The sequence below is a fragment of the Penicillium verhagenii genome (assembly GCF_028828195.1).
Source record: "Penicillium verhagenii strain IBT 33310 chromosome Unknown utg000013l_segment0_segment0, whole genome shotgun sequence".
Taxonomy (NCBI): domain Eukaryota; kingdom Fungi; phylum Ascomycota; class Eurotiomycetes; order Eurotiales; family Aspergillaceae; genus Penicillium; species Penicillium verhagenii.
In genome coordinates, this window is record NW_026643177.1 from 775545 (window position 1) to 793185 (window position 17641).

At 49.3% G+C, this 17641-nt stretch overlaps 6 protein-coding genes across 6 annotated transcripts; 1 reads left to right on the forward strand and 5 right to left on the reverse strand.

The window, feature by feature from the left end:
• Nucleotides 1–57: 57 nt before the first annotated feature.
• Nucleotides 58–321, reverse strand: N7466_011547 (uncharacterized protein; the record flags this gene model as incomplete). The annotated part of the gene is made up of 1 exon (XM_057170936.1): nt 58–321. One exon carries the CDS (start codon nt 319–321, stop codon nt 58–60), a length of 264 nt encoding a protein of 87 aa, XP_057015657.1.
• Nucleotides 322–1687: 1366 nt separating this feature from the next.
• N7466_011548 (p24 family protein) lies at nt 1688–2655 on the reverse strand (the record flags this gene model as incomplete). Its single annotated transcript, XM_057170937.1, has 4 exons — nt 1688–1705; nt 1770–1957; nt 2054–2261; nt 2458–2655. The coding sequence occupies 4 exons, from the start codon at nt 2653–2655 to the stop codon at nt 1688–1690; spliced, it is 612 nt and encodes a 203-aa protein (XP_057015658.1).
• An 873-nt stretch (nt 2656–3528) lies between these two features.
• Nucleotides 3529–3921, reverse strand: N7466_011549 (uncharacterized protein; the record flags this gene model as incomplete). Its single annotated transcript, XM_057170938.1, has 1 exon — nt 3529–3921. One exon carries the CDS (start codon nt 3919–3921, stop codon nt 3529–3531), a length of 393 nt encoding a protein of 130 aa, XP_057015659.1.
• Nucleotides 3922–4833: 912 nt separating this feature from the next.
• Nucleotides 4834–7636, reverse strand: N7466_011550 (uncharacterized protein; the record flags this gene model as incomplete). Its single annotated transcript, XM_057170939.1, has 10 exons — nt 4834–5151; nt 5698–5824; nt 5888–5987; nt 6040–6323; nt 6383–6466; nt 6528–6704; nt 6764–6847; nt 6917–7080; nt 7151–7275; nt 7342–7636. The coding sequence occupies 10 exons, from the start codon at nt 7634–7636 to the stop codon at nt 4834–4836; spliced, it is 1758 nt and encodes a 585-aa protein (XP_057015660.1).
• A 718-nt stretch (nt 7637–8354) lies between these two features.
• On the forward strand, nt 8355–9988 carry N7466_011551 (NAD(P)/FAD-dependent oxidoreductase; the record flags this gene model as incomplete). The annotated part of the gene is made up of 6 exons (XM_057170940.1): nt 8355–8636; nt 8698–8856; nt 8924–9033; nt 9090–9249; nt 9323–9738; nt 9802–9988. 6 exons carry the CDS (start codon nt 8355–8357, stop codon nt 9986–9988), a joined length of 1314 nt encoding a protein of 437 aa, XP_057015661.1.
• A 693-nt stretch (nt 9989–10681) lies between these two features.
• On the reverse strand, nt 10682–17350 carry N7466_011552 (putative myosin class II heavy chain (MHC); the record flags this gene model as incomplete). Its single annotated transcript, XM_057170941.1, has 1 exon — nt 10682–17350. One exon carries the CDS (start codon nt 17348–17350, stop codon nt 10682–10684), a length of 6669 nt encoding a protein of 2222 aa, XP_057015662.1.
• Nucleotides 17351–17641: the final 291 nt, after the last annotated feature.

Below are 17641 nucleotides of genomic sequence, written 5' to 3' on the forward strand. Positions count from 1 at the left end.
TTTTATTGGTCCCATATTTAATGTTTATGTATGCACATAATAAGAACGAACGAACGACTACGCAAGCAACGGCCTGGTCTCCGGATCGTCCTGTCCTTCCTCCGCCAACGCTTGATTCGCCTCTTCCCCCTGCGTCTGCATCTGCGTCTCCCCCTGGCCAAATAAGCCGGCCAATGAAAACAGCGTACCCAGATCGAGCCACCCAGCCCAAGATGAGTCCTGGGGTTCATCGTCCAACCGCTCATACTCCGTCTGTTTCAATCTCCGTCGCACGCGCCTCACCAACCAGGTAATCAGTACGACAATGCCGATCAACGCCATGGTCCCTGCTATAGATACAATCACCGATAAAACAGTCACTGTATTCACATTACATCCTAGCGGACGCGCTCGTAGATCCCATCTTTCTTTCGACCCAAGCGGACAGATTTGATCAGATCCGATAGGAGCTAGTATGGGGGCTCTCCCTGGGTTTGGGACGCAGGTAGATGACTAATCGCCATCTTGTGTCAGCTGTGCTACCGATTGCAATATGATGTATCCAACAAGGTAGATTGTAGGGGCTTGAAACCCATTCCGCGGACTGGAATGCAAGGGGAGAAGAGAGGGGGAGGGAAAGAGGGGGAAGATGGCTCAGAAAACAAGACAAGGTGAACATCAGAATGCAGTGGCGCAACAATGGAAAACAAGAAGGGAAAAAATCAGAATGAATCCAATATGTACGCTGATAGACAAGAAAAGATTGAAGAAGAAAAATGAGTAGGTATCGCCATGGCCTCGTATTATATACGAGAAGTAACAATAATATGTAACAAGAGAAAAAGACAATGCATCATTCTTGTTCAACACATGTGGTAAACGGTCACACATACAATAGCACACCAACTGCAGCTGTCGGTATTTGTCAAACAATCCGAGCAAGATTGTCGTGCCCAGCACAAGTGGAAAAGAGAATCGTTGCCATCGGATTCGACTGAAGCGCCGGTCTTGTTGCCTCCGAGCCGTTCATCGAGGGCCATGTCTGATGTCCGATCCTATGTTGATGTTTTGGAGGGGGGTTTCATGTAAGGTACACTTAATCGGAGTGGTTCTTGAGAAGGAACATCGCAGTTCAGCAGTTTTACGTCGAAGCGCGCCTGGCCCCTTACAGGGTATCAAAAGTACCGGCGAAAAAGCAAAAGGAGTAGGAAGTGAATTGGGGGTTGGGATTGCGGGGTCGGACGGTCTTATAGCAACTTTGGGCACTGGGAACGAGTATAGGGCGTCAAGATGAAATCAGACCATCTTCTGTACAATCTAGGCCCAATTCCTCGACTTTTGTATCAGGCCAGTTGTAAATGCAGCTCAGATGGCTGGTCGCAGAAAATCAACGCGTCGTGGCTTTGGGGTTCATGCTGCAATGCATACGTCTTCCACTTGTCAGGAGACGCAACTACAACTCCCACGGGTCAAGCATCTCTGGTAGTACAGATAATATTAAACTATCGAAAGCATGTTTGCATGACACCGTGATTGTAAAAGGGGAGGGTGAATATGAAAGGGAAAAAAAGCGATCGCCAAAAATGCAGCCGTTTCAACATCTACATGGAATCCATAATCGCCGTCCACACAATAGTATTTCATATCAATATCATATTCTTTTTGTTCGAAGTTCGAAATCCAAATGTTGAAAAGAAATTGGGAGTGCTTAGACAACGCGCTTGACCTGTTGATTCAATAATTTGTTAGCATCCGGACTCTTATTTCTTTTCGAATGGAACGCAGCTTACCTCGAAGAATCTCTTCAGCCACCACACCTGGAACACACCCTCTCCGATAACAACAGCCAACTGGAAGGTGCTCCACCACTTGACTCGGCCGTTGGTGCTCTCGGCTGTGTTCCGGTGCACGCGCTCACGAACAACAATGTACCCCTGTTCATCTCTAACCTGTGAAACGGCCTCGGACAATCGGCGGACTAGATATTTAGACCACCATGATCAGCCCATTGTTCTCCTCCTTCTTGCAATCCCCTCACTCGGATTATATGGGGATGGGCTTGTTTCAGTCTTACCTTCCGCCTCCAAGGGATCCTGCGACATCTCCGATTCCGGCACGTAAACAATACCATGAACGTTGAAGGAGACCTCCTTCGAGTTGGAGGTCCAGCCCTCGTTGCTGAAGCAGTAGTTGTATTTGCCGTCGGCTTGTGCGGTGAAAGAGTAGTCTTCGTTCGAGATGGCTTGCTTGTAGTACATGCGGTTCCTCAGGGGGTCCTCGACCTAGATAGTTCACACAGCACATTAGTTCCCAACTTTGCCTGAAATGAGGATCCATGATTTCGCATTTCGCCTGTAGCTCCGATCCCTGCTTCGTGATTCTAGACGTGTATCCATGAAGAGCGGTCTGCTAGCTCGCTCTCCTAAAACACCTGCAACCACTTCGCTCGGGATCGGAGCACATGCTGGATCGACGTACCCAGAAATCAATCTCGAGGTTCCCGCTTCCACCAAACTCTCTGTCGCCGACTTGGAAAGTCACTGTCATCAAGTCATCCTTGTGCAGGCTTTCGTGGAAACATTCCCGGGAGTGAGCCTTGAGCTGAATGGTGTGTGCGGTCGCGACGGAGAACCACCCCAGCGCGCTGACTAGGAGGGTGGCTGCGGAGAAGCGCATTTTTGTGATCGGTTCGAGACTCTGATATATGTTCGGTCGTGGAATTGGCGGGTCGGGGGTGGGATCGGGATTGGATCTTTTGGAGAGTCTTGGTCTGGGCCAACGCGAAAGGTGTCAATTGGATACGCACGGACCATCTTGAATTAGACGCTCGGACCATGTAAACACCTCAGGCTCAGAACTACTTGCAACAGTAGTACTTCATGAGTCTTCATCCATTCATCTTTCTCACATGATTGACATGACTACTGGATTTTTTAAAGAGATTTGATTCAAATTTTGGGTTTCGAAAAGACAGTTGATCGCTGAAAACCCAGATTCAAAACTGAAATATTATTATAAATTCTCTGACTAGGCGATGTATATTCCTATGATGCTTGTTCTCAACATTGAACTTATTTCATTTGCTAACAATATGTTAAACCTAGTTAAGCAGTCTGTACACATGCATGTAGCCTACTAACCTACCAAAACACGGAGATAAATAGGTAATTGATGTATTAATCTTAGCTCTACTTCCAAGGTTAGGTAAAAAGAAGTTTCAAATGTTGAAACATTGAATTATCAGATTCGGAACTCTTCTCTATAAATAATCACGATAAAAATTTGAAAGCGCTAGGCATTCAAATGTGTCTTTCTCCAAGGTCAAGAAGGTCGCCCATTCGAAAACTCCCAATGTCAAGATTCATACATATAAATCTCAACATCATCACTGGATTTGCCTCTCCCAACAAGCTATAAATCAAAGCCTGTGATTTCTCCCAAGGGTAAAGGGCCACCTGGACCAGGCTCAAATGGTGTAAAGTTGAAATATATGAAGTCAACTGAACCAAAGTCCAATTAACATAGAAAAATGTGGAGTGGGAGAGGTGCTCAATAATACTCCACCTCGCGCATATCAGGAACAACCACATAGTTCCGCGTGCCTCCTTCCTCAAGGAAAAGCTCGCCGCGGTCAAAGGCAAGTGGAAGACCAGCCCGAAGGTCAGCCTCCCACCGTGCCAGGACATTGTCAGCAGCCCGCAACTGGTCCGGCTCATCCATGAAAGGTCCATTCACGTGGAAGCTCAGAACCGGCTCACCAGTATTCAATAGGAACTGGTCAGGCATGGGCTCCAGATCAAACCAGCCGTATCCGGCTGCGATGCCGCGACGAGCATATATAATTAGTCCAAGGTCTGTACGGTGGATGTCACGGTGCCAGGAAAAACGGATATGGAAGTAAATGCCTCGGCTAACTACGCCTGGCAGGTTCTGGTTGACCATTTTGTATACTTGAGATTGGAGATTATTGAGCTGGGACCAAAGCAGATTGAGATTGAGGAGGTTGATTTGAGATCGTAATTGTGATGATTGATTGATAGAGAGTCCTGGTGGTGAGCAGAGTTGCTTTTATACATATTATGTAGGCCTCGAGAGGTATCATCTTGAGTTGGGTTGAACATTGAAGATGATTCCGGATTAAGTGTATTCAATGAAAGGGGATATTTTTAGGTGATTTGAAGGTGAGGTGGACAAATTTAATACGAAACATTGAATACAAAGCTATTCCTTCTATTGTTAGCCCCATCTGGAACTCGAGTCTATGTATGAACCTCTTTGTTTTGTACCTACTGGTATCAATGAATCCATGGTATTTACGGCGGCCGATACCCGCCAGCCACCCCTCTGCCATAACCCAATTTGGATTTCTAGCTTTATCGCCCTGTTTCTTGCCCGTATTGTATTTATTATACATAAGAATTCCTTAAGGAATTTGATTGATTTAAATATGGGTTACTTTTATAATAGACTTGAGAAGAGACTTGAGAAGAGACTTGAGACATGCTACCAACTATTACGTTGTAAGCGTAAGTCGGTACATGCATGCATTCCCTAACTATGATCGGGCGATTGCCCGCTAAGATACACGCTATCATGTGATATAAGGGCGGTGGTGCCCGGCAGATAACAATAGGGGTGACCCAATAGGGGTGGCCGGGTAATAGATCCTCGGTTGGAACTTGGGACAAAATGCTGTCCCAGCATGAAGAAAGAACATAGCAATCAATTTGAGTAAACATGGTAAACGAACCAGTACAATTTGAGAACGAACGAAAGCAGAGCAATTTGAAGCAAGCGAAATGAAAAGTAGAAGTACAACAATCTGGAGTGAATGAAAGGAACGATCAAAGTGCCTCACGCAGCACGCTCCATCATTGGCCTCGCCAGCTCGGTCGCTGCCGCTCGAAGGTCGGGGTCGACCACATTCGTGATCGCGTTGTTGACGTTCGCCATCTTAACGGTCACGTTTGTGTTGAGCACTGTGAGCTGGTAATCAATTGAGGCACGCTGTGCGGTAAGCATGGTTCGTGTCTTGATGTCCGACGCGCAGTCAGCAATAAGCTCGACGACGGCTTTGAATTCTTCGGGCGAGAGACTTGAGAAGAGACTTGAGAATAGACTCGATAATAGACTCAAGAATAGGCTTAAGAGTAGACTTGAGAAGTCTGGAGACTTGAGAATGGATTAATTGACGCGACTGGGATCTCCGCCTCTCAAGCTTTCTTGCTAGTTATTGTGATGATTTGCTTCAATCAATGTTGGAGAAAAGGGAGTAATATAATATATAATAGAGCGGTATATATAACGGAGCTTAAGGATTTAATTCATAATGTAGCGCTGCATATAATGGAGTTCCAAAACAAATATGATTTTGGAATTACTCGTAATTTACTTTCTGCAGGTCGGAAAGTTGAGATTGGGTTATTGATGGCAGAGGGGTGGCGGGTATCGGCCGCCGCAATGGTATTGAACTTATCAGCCAATAACTAATGTTCAAGTGCTTCTAAGGACTTCTTTGTTCGAAATCCAAAAATGATCCTATTGTTCTAAATATTGAATGGTTGGGTGGTTCCAAGGTAACCTTTGTGCATATAAGATCCGTCTATAATAAGTCATCACCGAGATAAACAGGCCCGAGTTAGTAGCAATGCTTTGAAAGAACTTTGAAAGAACTTTGGAACACTAGCAAAATGTATTCTAAGGTCAACTCTATTAGACCTCAATCTTTCCCTGCGCTGCATCTTGCTGCTCGGCAACAAGGTCGGCAGGAATGCGATCTGGTGTAGTATTCACCAGCATATTCATGGGCAATAAAGCAAGTGCGAGCAACCCAAACGTAACAGAACTAAAATCTCAGTTAGCCAATTTTGTCCGTGACGCGAGATAGAGATCAAATTTGGAAACATACAATCCAACGAGAATGTTGCTCGTCTGAGTGTTAATACCGTAGGCAATAGCCTGGCCAACAGCTTCGATGCATCTGAATGCGGCACCATTTCGAACATTTTCTACCATAGTACTTAGTATCAACACAGTAAAAAAATAGACTGGCAAACATACCTTGCGCATCTGTTCCAAAGGATGAGATAAGCCAATACATGTATGACTGCGATAAGGGGCCCGTAGTCTGGACGAAGAAATACGGCAGAAAAGCTGAGGGGTATAGGCTGTCGCTCCAATCAATATCTCCAGGGTCATTGCGGTCGAACTTCGTTTGCATGATTATAGACCAGATGTATACGCCAACATTGAGAATGACGACTGTGTAAAGGCCGATCTGGGCGCGACGGCGCTGGCTGACGGATTTCATATCGAGGATGAATCCAAGGCCGAAGCAGCCGACGCTGAGAGAGGTGTCACGTTAATTCTAGACATAGTTCCTTCAGATATTAGAGAGACTTACATGCAGAAGAGAGGCGAAATGAGCGATGACAGAGCGCGGGCACGGACAGAGAAATAGGTTCCCAAGTAGGTGGACCAGGTGCCGCTTGTCATTCGTTAGTACTAGTATCTTCTCGTATCTCCAGGGGTGTATTCAGCGGTCCTACCTGTAGAAAAACGACCATAGTGCCCAGAGTGCAGAAAGCATGATAAGCTTTGAGGTGATGGTCTTCCAGATGCGCTTGAACTCTTGCTTGGTAGACAGAGTTTCTGCAGTGATGATCTTCGTGCCATCGGATCTGACAACATGTTGAAAAGGCATGATCAACAATGCAAACGGTAGACTGTAAAAAGTCAGAATACAAAAGCCCTCGAAACTTTTTCGACTTGCGACTCCACTCACGCAAGAGACTCAATAATAACGAAAGCAAGGTATGTATTTGGGGTAACACCGCCGCTATCTCCTTGATCGTGATTTTTGGACAGGCTAGCAGAAAGCCGTTAGCGGGAAATTCATCCATCCCTTCTATCACTGCCGAAGCTCTTAGTAACTTACTTGATTGCACCTCCAACTAGCTGCCCAAGATTTCGCGACACAATCCACAAAGCGAGGTATTTGCCCCGTGCACCAGAAGGAGCAAGTGTCATGATTGCTCCGGCCTCAGCGACATACCAGCAAGCGGTCCCTATACCACTGATAGCTCCACTGAGAATGAGGTACTTAAGAGAAATATCTTGTCGTCAGATATTATACACAAAAGGCTCTTGCCCAAAAAAAGTCACCACTCACCCATTGGTTCCCGAACTTGCTGTTACAATAGTATGCAGACCCCTGGATCGGAAAGGACATTGCGCCGATGACAAGGGCCCATTTGACGCCAATATTGTTCACAATGGGACCACCCATGAAGCAGACTAAAGCATTCATTTAATCTCATTAGCTTTCCCGCGTCATCCCGGCTGTAGGATCTGTACACATACCAACAGCAAGAAGGGCGTAAGTGATGGCGGTGCAAATATTCGATACTTGAGGAGTCGCGAGTCCACCACCACCAAGACCGGTGATCGCATCAGACATGGCTGGCCCACAAAAAGCCTGGATGCTCAAAAGTATCATTTGTGTTAAGCTGTGCTGCCACACTCGCTTCCAGAGCGGAACGGTAGATCTATAATGCTCCATGTCGACATGATGGTTGTCGTATGTGCCTGTTGCCACATCAGGGATGGTATCATTGTATAGAGTGGGTTTCGAAACCGCAGTTTTCGAGTCGGCCATGATGAGCGTCTATATGACCCAAATAAGCACTTGCGAGTACCGAACATATCATCCTAGCCATGTAGGGGGGAGCGATGACTTATACTTATACATGATCTCCATAGCCACTCCACGCTAAAATCGAACTTCAGACGCTCTCCCAGTCGGAGAGCTCAGCTGTTCCAACTTCCGCCATATATGGGCACGGACTTTCTCCGAGCCCATTGAAGGTCCAGGCGAAAGAAAGGCTTCAAATGGTTTGTGACCCCGAAAATGCGAGTATATGCTAGTTTCAAGGCAGTGACGGTGATTGGGCAAGTGGAACACCTTTATCAACCGAGTGTATGGGCAAAACAAAAGCTGGGGAAGATACCCCATTTTCTCCACCTTGACTCCAACGTAGATAAAGAGATAAGCTTAGCGGTTTCTCGATAAAAGCATTGCTCTGCCAAGGCTCTCCTCTAGTTCCTCTGCATGATAGAAGGTCCACGCGAAAAGCGTGCGCTAGTGTTCCCCTCTCCGCTCCGAGGCTACACACGCTAAGCCAATTCCCACCAATAGAGATCGCTCGCTTGACTCACCCGTATCTAGCATCTATTCTCCAAAGCTTTATCAACATGGCGCGATGCAGACGAAGCTTTGGTCAATTCTTGGTCGTTTCAAAGTCGTCGTCCTCTGGAAGTGAAATAATAACTTACAATCATACATCCCAGCTGGCATACTTATCCTAACAATCAACATGGCGTATTCTCGCAAAACAACGAAAGTAATAGTCGTCGGTGGAGGCGGCACAATAGGCTCATCAACAGCCCTTCACCTCCTGCGCTCAGGGTACACGCCATCAAACATCACCGTGCTTGATGTATATCCGATTCCGTCCCCCCAATCTGCCGGATATGATCTCAACAAGATCATGAGTATACGACTGCGCAACGCGGCCGATCTACAGCTTTCATTGGAAGCGCTTGATATGTGGAAGAATGATCCGTTTTTCAAGCCGTTCTTTCATCAGGTCGGGATGGTAAGTAGTGGGACGATAGAACATGGACAGTTCTAGTGGTTGACGTTGACATGTATTTTAGATTGACTGCTCCTCTTCAGAAGAAGGTATTAAGGGTCTTGAACGCAAGTATCAAACTCTCGTTGATGCGGGGATCGGACTTGAAAAGACAAATACCTGGTTAGATCATGGGGAGGAGATTCGGGCAAAAGTTCGCCCCTTCACAGAAGAACAAACTAAGGTACCTCTTCTTCTTTTTTTTTTTTTTGGAACTAAATCGAATCTTTCTCACCAATTTTGGGATTTAGGGATGGAAAGGCTTATACTGCAGCGACGGAGGCTGGCTTGCGGCTGCCAAGGCCATCCATGCGATAGGACACTTCTTGAAAAGCCAAGGCGTCAATTTTGGCTTTGGGGGGTATGTTGAGAGCAATGTCTTCCCCCCTATTGCTCGTTATATTAACACAGGAACAGGGCTGGAACGTTCAAGCGACCCCTATTCGCGACCGATGGAACAACATGCATCGGTATAGAGACGGTAGACGGAAAAATTTACCACGCCGATAAGGTAATTCTAGCTGCCGGTGCATGGAGTCCAACACTAGTTGATTTGGAGGACCAATGTGTTTCCAAAGTCAGTGAGCAAAATCTCCTTTGACCGACCATTCATTCTACCTACCACTCACTGACCAAGAACCAACCTTCAGGCCTGGGTCTATGCACATATCCAACTTACACCTGAGGAGGTATCCGAGTACAAGAGTATCCCTGTTGTATACGATGGAGAATATGGCTTCTTTTTCGAGCCTAATGAGTACGGGGTGATCAAAGTTTGCGATGAGTTTCCCGGGTTTTCTCGCTTCAAGCAGCATCAGCCATATGGAGCTTCCTCTCCAAAACTCATCTCTGTGCCTCGATCACACGCCAAGCACCCAACCGATACATACCCCGATGCATCAGAGATCACAATCCGGAAAGCGATAGAGAGGTTTATGCCGCAGTTTACGCACAAAGAACTCTTTAATCGAGCTATGTGCTGGTGTACCGATACTGCGGATGCTAATTTGTTGATCTGTGAGCATCCACGGTGGAAGAACTTCATCTTGGCAACTGGGGATAGCGGGTAAGGAAAGCAGATGATAACCAACGCGAATGGCCTAATGCTAATTTTTTCCCCGTGCTACAGACATAGCTTCAAGCTTCTGCCGAATATTGGCAAGCACGTTGTTGAGCTGGTGGAAAGCTCTTTATCGGAGGAGCTGGCTTATGAGTGGCGATGGAGACCTGGGGGCGATGCACTGAAGTCGAGGCGGAGTGCACCGGCGAAAGATCTTGCTGATATGCCGGGGTGGAATCATGATGCGAAGTTATGAAAGAAGGTGAAAGCACAATGCATGTAAGCACACGATAGAGCCATTTCTAGAAATTTTCAACAGCTAGCTGTTGTTAATATGAGGATATGCTAAATGAAACGAAGTGAACGAGTCAACGCGTGTACATAAGCTGGAGGTGTATAACTGGTACTGCACCGAACAAAAAAAGCAAAATTTGAAAGTCTTTAATAATATAGAACAATGTGAAAGAGAGTGTGTTTAGCTATTAATATGTGGGTAAAAGATGGGACATGAAGAGGAGTGTAGTATAGCGTAAAGGGTGAGCGAACGGTTATTTGAAAATGCAAGACAAATGTACAGGGATACCAAATTGTCACCGCGGACAAGATGTTCAAAAGAAAGAGATAAAAGGATAAAACTAAAACACAGGGTGGTATCAAATCCGAAAGGACGTTAAAAAATCACAGATCTGAGTCGAAGAGAAGATGTATGTGCGGTTCAAAGAGTGGCAGGTTGTAGTGTGAAGGAGGAGGGATAGAAATAAGAACGCCGGAAACATAAGCAGCAAAGAGAAGCAAAGAGAAGCAAAATCCAAGATATCAAGACACGTTGACTGAATGGAATTGCTAAAAGCAAAGAGAACAGAAATGGGGCATAATTTTTCACGGCAATCTAGGCAAAAGATGAAATCCAGGGCAATCAAGGTGAAATGCAGGACGGAAAAGACCTCAATCAATCTTCAGTCTCGTCGGAACCCTCTTCAGTATCAGAAGATATCTGCGGGCCAAAGGGACCTTCTTCACCAGTCTCTTTGGGAGAAGCTGAGACCATACCGCCAACAGTGCTCTCGATATCATCGGTAGCAAAGCTGTCTCCTTCGTAGTTGGCCGGCTCTGCATCATGGTCATAGCTTGAGCGACGGAGAAGTGGAGGGGTCTTTGGTGGTTCCGGAATAGGTGCTTCAGACCGAACTGAGTCGCGACGAGGAGAACTGAATCCCCTTAGTGGCCGGGTTTCGGCGTATGAGCGCACCGGAGCAGAGGCGTGAGGGGCATTCTGACGGACGTGCGAGCTTGGGGGAGTCAGCAAACCAGAGAGGAAGGCACTCGCATTGCTGGACTTGGATGGAGTCTGTTCTGATGGACTATTGCCTCCGTTGGCATTCTCTCTGCCTTTGCGCCAGTTTCCCCAAGCTGCGGCAGCAGCGAGAGGAAGGGACCGGGGGGATGCGGCGATGGATTGAAGCGATGGGAGAGTCGGTCCAGACATGGCACGTTCCCGCTCCTGCTGTTGCATCTGTAAGTTTGCCTTCAGACGGATAGCTGCATCGCGCACGGCATGTTGATTGAAGGAAGGCTGTGAGAGGGTCTTGATAATGTCTTGCAGGTCATCGATACGAACACCGAGCACTTCGCGAAGCCAAGTGATCTCACTGTCTCGTTCTTTGATCTTGTTGGGAGCATCCTTGTCCACTGACGCAACCTCTTGCTCAAGCTCCTCAATGCGGGTCTCGCGTTGCTGAAGCTGATCTTGGAGCACAAAGATAGACTCACGAAGAGCCTGCGGGGAGATCTTATCAGGCTCATTGGATCCCTTGTTGAAAGACATGGAAGGCGAAGAGGAGTGTGCGTGTACAGGTGCAGGCGCCGGAACAGTGATAGGAGCTGAACCAGCCTTCTGGGCTGCCTCGGCAGCAGCACGAGCAGCAGACTGTGCAATCTCAAGCTTCTCCTCCAGATGTTGCACACGGTCCTGAAGATGAATGACCTTCTCGCCTGCGAGAGCCAGACGCTCCTCAGTACGAGCCTCACCACGCTGGCGATCCTCGGAGGAGTTGTGCAGGGCACGGGCGTGGCGCTCGCGGAGATCGTTCAGAACCCGTTCATGTGTCTTGCGCTGGTCCTCGAGGGCAGTCTCCCGGGATTCCTTGGCAATGGACATGGCAGTGACCTTCGAGTCATTGGCGTCCTCGAGGAGCATTTCGTAGCGCTCCCGAGAAGTATCGGCATTCATGCTAATATGATCGACCTGGCTCTGGAGACGAATAATCTGGGCCTCCAGCTCGGCGCGGACAATGTTGACTTGGCTATTGGCAGCCTCAAGATCCGCTTCCATAGAAGTACGAGTGCGCTGGACTTCAATAATGCCGCTCTCGCGGGCATCGTTGAACTCCCGCTCGAAACGGGCTGACTTCAATTGCAAGTCCTGGTTCTCGGCACGCAAATTGGCAATGATCTCCTCCAAACGACTGTTCTCCTGTAGAGACTGCTCGTGGACGAACTTGATCTTGGCGGCTTCTCTCTCACGCACCTCAAACTCACGCACATCTTGCTCGAGTTGCTCACGGAGCTTGATCTCACGAGCATGGGCTGCGCGCAATTCGTTGTGCTTGGCAGTCTGGTCTTCTGCCCTGCGACGGGCAGCAGCTTGGTCCTGAACAACTTCGGAAGTAACAGTGACCATGTCAGATTGCAAACGGTCAAACTTCTCGGTGAGATTCTGGCGAGCATGCATGCTGTCCTCAATGCGAGTACGTAGGTGATCAACAGTCTCATGAAGAGACTTGTTCTCGTCCTTGGTGGTCTCCAGTTGACGACGGAAGTGGTCGCTGGTAACACGGTACTCATCCAGGGTGCCTTCAAGAGCGATGTTCTTGGAAGAAAGCTCAGCAAGGGTAACCTTGAGAGTCTCATTCTCCTCCGCAAGGGACTCGGATCGGAACTGCATCTTCTCGAGATGAGGAATCTTCTCCTCCTTGAAGTAGAGGAAGCGAGCCTCGGCATCTTCAGCGGCGGCACTGTGACGCGCAGCATCCTCTTCGGCGAGCTTGAGCAGGCTTTGGAGTTCACCAATAGATTCCTGTGCCTCACGACGTGCTCTGTATTCCTGCTCGGAGCGCTCATCAGCAAGTCGCAACATGCTCTTAAGACCATCGATCTGGAGCATGAGGCTATCCGCGCCGATCTCTTCGGCTTCAGACAAGCGCGGAGTTTGCTGGGCCAATTGCCTAGCAAGCGTCTCCTCGAGAATCTCGCGCATGTCACCGACAGGATCCTGTGCAAGCTTCTTGATGGTCAAAGCCTGGAGCTCAGCAATACTTTCCTTGAGCAGAGCCATTTCACTGTGGCTGGAGTGAGGAGCCGAGCGGTGAGGCATATCATGGGTGACAAGAGCCTCCATGACAATGCTCTTCAACATCTCAACCTTGCGGTCACGCATATGGTGGGGCGAACGGTCTCTAGACGATGTCTCGTGCGCCTCCTCGCCGTCATCCTCGTCATCAGCATCGCTGTCTTCCAGTTCGGCAGATGTACTGCGCAAGACCCTCCGAGTAGCAGCGCCAGTGGCGAGGGAGGCAACAGATTGCTGGATGACAGCCAAAGCGCGCTCCATTGGACTCAGACGATCATCAATAGCGGAACCAACGATGTCATTGATGCGACGGTCGAAGAAGCGGTTGCGGTTGAAGAACTTCTCATCCTCACCAGAGGATATCATATCGTCCCAATCGCTGACATGGTCGTTCTCAGTAATGAGTTGACGCACGGGAGACTGGATGCGAGAGATGAGACTCTTGACCGGAGAGAAATTGCCAGTGCTTTGAGCATCGATGTCTGAGCCAAGCTTGGGGATATCAAGCCTGTAGGACTTGTGACCACCACCGGGACTGGGGCTGGGGGCTTCGCTTCTGCCCTCTGCAGAGCCAAACGGTCGTTCCTTGGTCGGTCCACCGACAGACTCGGAGATGTATTGGCGAGGAAGGGGCGTGGTGAGAGGGAGAGGGGTTGCCTGGCGCTCAATACCCACATCTGAGTCATCGTTGAGCTGCTCCATGATTGCGTTGAGCTCATCATCATCGGGGGATTCATCCGCAGATTCGCGGTAGTATTCGAGCTTCTGCTGAGCAGTGAGAGTCTCCGGTTCCTGGAATAGCGCAATGGTTTGTGAGAGAGGACGAGGGTGCGATTTTGGTGGGCTAGAAGTAGCGAAGCGAGAAGCAAAGAGACCACTCTTCTGCTTCTTCTCATCTTGCTGATCCTCTGACTTTCGTAATGAGGGGCTTTGTTCTCCAAAGTTGGGGGGTTTGATACCGCTCGGCGAGAAAGAGGAAACAACAGGCTTGAATTCGAAGGGTTTAGCCGTGGCAGAAAGCATGTTCTTGTCCTGGGATTCTTGCGATGAGTGACCCACAGGAGCGTCGCCTGACTGTTCCAGTCCAGTCTCCTCAATAGACTCCGTGACGTTCTTGGACTGCTCCTCGGGGCCAGGAGTTGAAGAGTGAGATCGCGCATCAGCATCGCGCTGGGCATCGAATAGAGTCCAGGTATCCGCCTCGCTGTCGGGAGTGCCATCGCGCTCGGTCCGCTTGTGACTGATATTGTCAATGTCCCCAGGGAAAGAATTCTCCTTGCCTTCTGCGACATTCTGGAGCGTGTTGGATGCTTGAGCGTTGCCGGACTCGCCCAGAGGGTGGGTTGAAATGCTGTAGCGGGCCTCGCCTTCAGCATGGCCAACAGCTCGGCGAGCGCGCTTGTGACGATCAGTTGGCACTGGTCGTCCCTCAACATCCTCATGAGTCTCTTGTTCATTCTCTTCTTCCTTGATTTCAACTTCATCATCCGGTCGTACGATAGGAACAGCCTTAGACTCCTTGCTTCCCTTTGGCATTTCAGAGATATCAATATCACCGAAAATCTTTGCCCGGCTCTCAGATGGCTGCTTAGCGGTATGATTTGAGGTGATGCTAGCAGACGGGTTGAAAACAGGCGCATCCACGTTAAATGACGCAGCCGAAAACTTGAAGCTGGATTTCGGTTTGGGCTCCGGGTTCGGGTTGGGATTCATGGGCGCATTCGTAATGCCAGGAGGAGGGAAAGAAGTTGCGGGAGCAAAGCCATAACCGGGCTGTTCGACACCTCCAAATTGGAACGCAGGATTGACGAATGGGGCGGGCTGGGATCCGAAAGAAGCGGTAGGGTCAAACTCCTTGGCTTCGACATTGAAAGATGAAGTAGATAGCCTGGAGTGGTGACCGCGGAAAGAGCCAGCGCTTGGCTTCGCCTCGTGCCATGGCCCTTGATTTGGCTGCGCACCCCGAGTCTGAGGAGTCCCTGTAATGCTAGGGTTGGTATCAAAGTCAGAGCCCTCATGGGCATTATCGTGAGCATATTGCTCATTGTAAAACTGGTGAGGGTGCTGGGCGAACGAGTGCGCCGCTTGAGAGGGCCCATTTTGAACCTGGTGGTGAGCATGATTCTCCGGTAAGGCCCAGCGGGACTTGAGAATATTGGCATTGAGATCGTGGTGACTTGCGTCATGCTCATCTGTTTCCATGCTGTGCTCGATAGGGTGGTTCAAGCGATATTCGGGTTGTGTCATATTTTCAAGACCTCTCTGCAGAGTCTCACTCAAGTTGTGGCCATGGCCGCGGGGCGTCGGGTGAGCAATCTCTACGTTAGAAGCGTGGAACTGGCTCGGATCGTTGACAGGAGTCTGAGGAGTTGGGAATGGAGGACCATCCTCATAAACCTCATTTCCAAAGCGGTCGTTATAAATCTCCTTCTCTTGGAACCCATCGTTAAAGGCTGAATGGAATGGGACTTGGTCATGCATCGGCGATACAGGCGACATCATCGAAGTGAAATTATGGAGCCCAGCTGGACCAACAGAGCCATTTGCTTGTCGGATGTTGATCAGGCTTTGTGGGGTCATAGCTCCCTGGGCGGGTGGCGTAGGCTGGTACTGGAATGGGAAGCCAGAAATCATATTCTGATCCATGCCATTCATGCCCATAAACGGCGTCTGCACGCTGAATTGCGATGCCGGCGAGGCCAGAGACCCAATACCACCAGCTCCAGTGGATTGGCCAAATTGAGGTGAGAAGGGATGGATACCGCCAAGCGGATTGCTTGCAGAGGATGCGCTGGGAATGGGCGGCGATGCTACCAAGCCGGGGAATGGCGTTTGCGAATTGTTCATGGATCCAGAGGCGGGAGAAATGGAAGGACCCGGTTCATCGTCACCAAAGGAGACACCAAGAGCCCGAAGTTTCTCCTCCTGCAAGTGAGCCACATAGGAATCCCATACGGCCTTGTCGGGGAAACGGATGAAGGCGGGTTGAGCCTTGCCCTCGTCGTGCGTCTCAGCTGGATCCGGATATAAAGGACGAGTCAAACTGCCCAGTTCAGTTGGTTCGGCGGTGTCGTGCACATCACCAATGGTGAATCCTCGAACGTCATAACCTTGTTCCTCCCACTGTTTTAATCGAGCCTCAACCTCCTCGGGCTTCATAATATGTTGACCAGATGCTTCAGTCCCACGAGGATCATCGACCGGTATATCGATAACACATGCTTTACCCTTCCATACAATCTTCTTCCTCCTCCTCTGTGGTAATTGAATGGACGGTGTGCTAATCTCGGCCTCCTTCTTCGAAACATCGGGCCCCCCTGATCTCTCTGCGTATTCTGGTGTTGAGACCTCGTCGTTTGTTGTCGTTGGCGGCGGTGGCAATGGCTTTTCATTTGGTGAAGTCACCTCCACAGCCGGCAGCTGGTTCTCGTTATGTTCTGACATGGTGATATTTGGTAATTCTTTGTCGTATGCGAAACCCCAAAAGTCCTCCTGTCTCAGCGTCTCCGTTCGCTTGTGGCTGTTTTTCTTGCTCTTTCCACGGGCGCTCGTCTTTTTCCCAACAAAATCGGATAGCGTCGGGGTCTTTAGAAGCTCACTTTCGCGATTATCTTCCTCCAGACCAAGCCAGTCGTCTGAAAGATCGTCGGCGAGGTGATTCTTGGCCGTAAAAAATGAAGGTGCTTCGCTTCCCGAATCGTCGCTCAGCCAATTACTGCGCTCGGCGGTCCTGGGCTGGCCGGATAAATATTGATTGATCCAATCCTGGGTGAAATCACGAATTGACTTTCCTCCGCGGTGACCAGCAAGATCCTCGGAATTGACGGCGACACTAGCTCTCCGAAGCTCCGGGGGATTGATAGATGGGGTGGGGGAGCTATCTCTCGATGCTCCGTTATCGATGCCGGCGTATTGGCTCAGTGTCAAGGATAATCTCCGGGTACTCGGTGCTGCATACGGAGACCCCCAGGCAGTGGTGTAGTAGACACTGCTTTCCGCTCTGCGATTGTCGGGCGACGAAGTTTGCGAGTCAGTCGGACGAAGGGTGGCCGATCTGAATGGAAGCGACGGGGGATCGAGAGTGACGCTCTGGGAGGGAGAACCAGCGGATGAGCTGGAGCTCTCGTCTCCTGACGGAGAGGATAAAAACACGGCCGGGGCCAGACGCGATTCGGCACGCAAGTTGCGCGTGTTAGTCGGGGACAATGAAGAAGATGCCGAAAGGGCGGAAGATACGGGGAAATCTAGATCTGGGGATCCATCAACCATGGAATGATTAGCATGATTTTTCGGGGAGGGGTGTGTCTGGGGAAGAACATTCTCGGAAGGGGAGAGAAATCGCGTGGATGACGCGGGTTTTGCCCAACGAATTCAATGCAACCGAAAAGACAGCGAACAATCAACTTCAAAGCCAATAAAGAATTTACCCACCTTCCGTGTCGACTCCTGCAGCAAGCACTCGCTTGCCGCTCCGCTTATCGTCCAGAATGTTGACGCATGGAAATCCAACCGGAATTGAGGACCACCTGGCAGAACGACCCGTTGGCGATCGGGAACAAG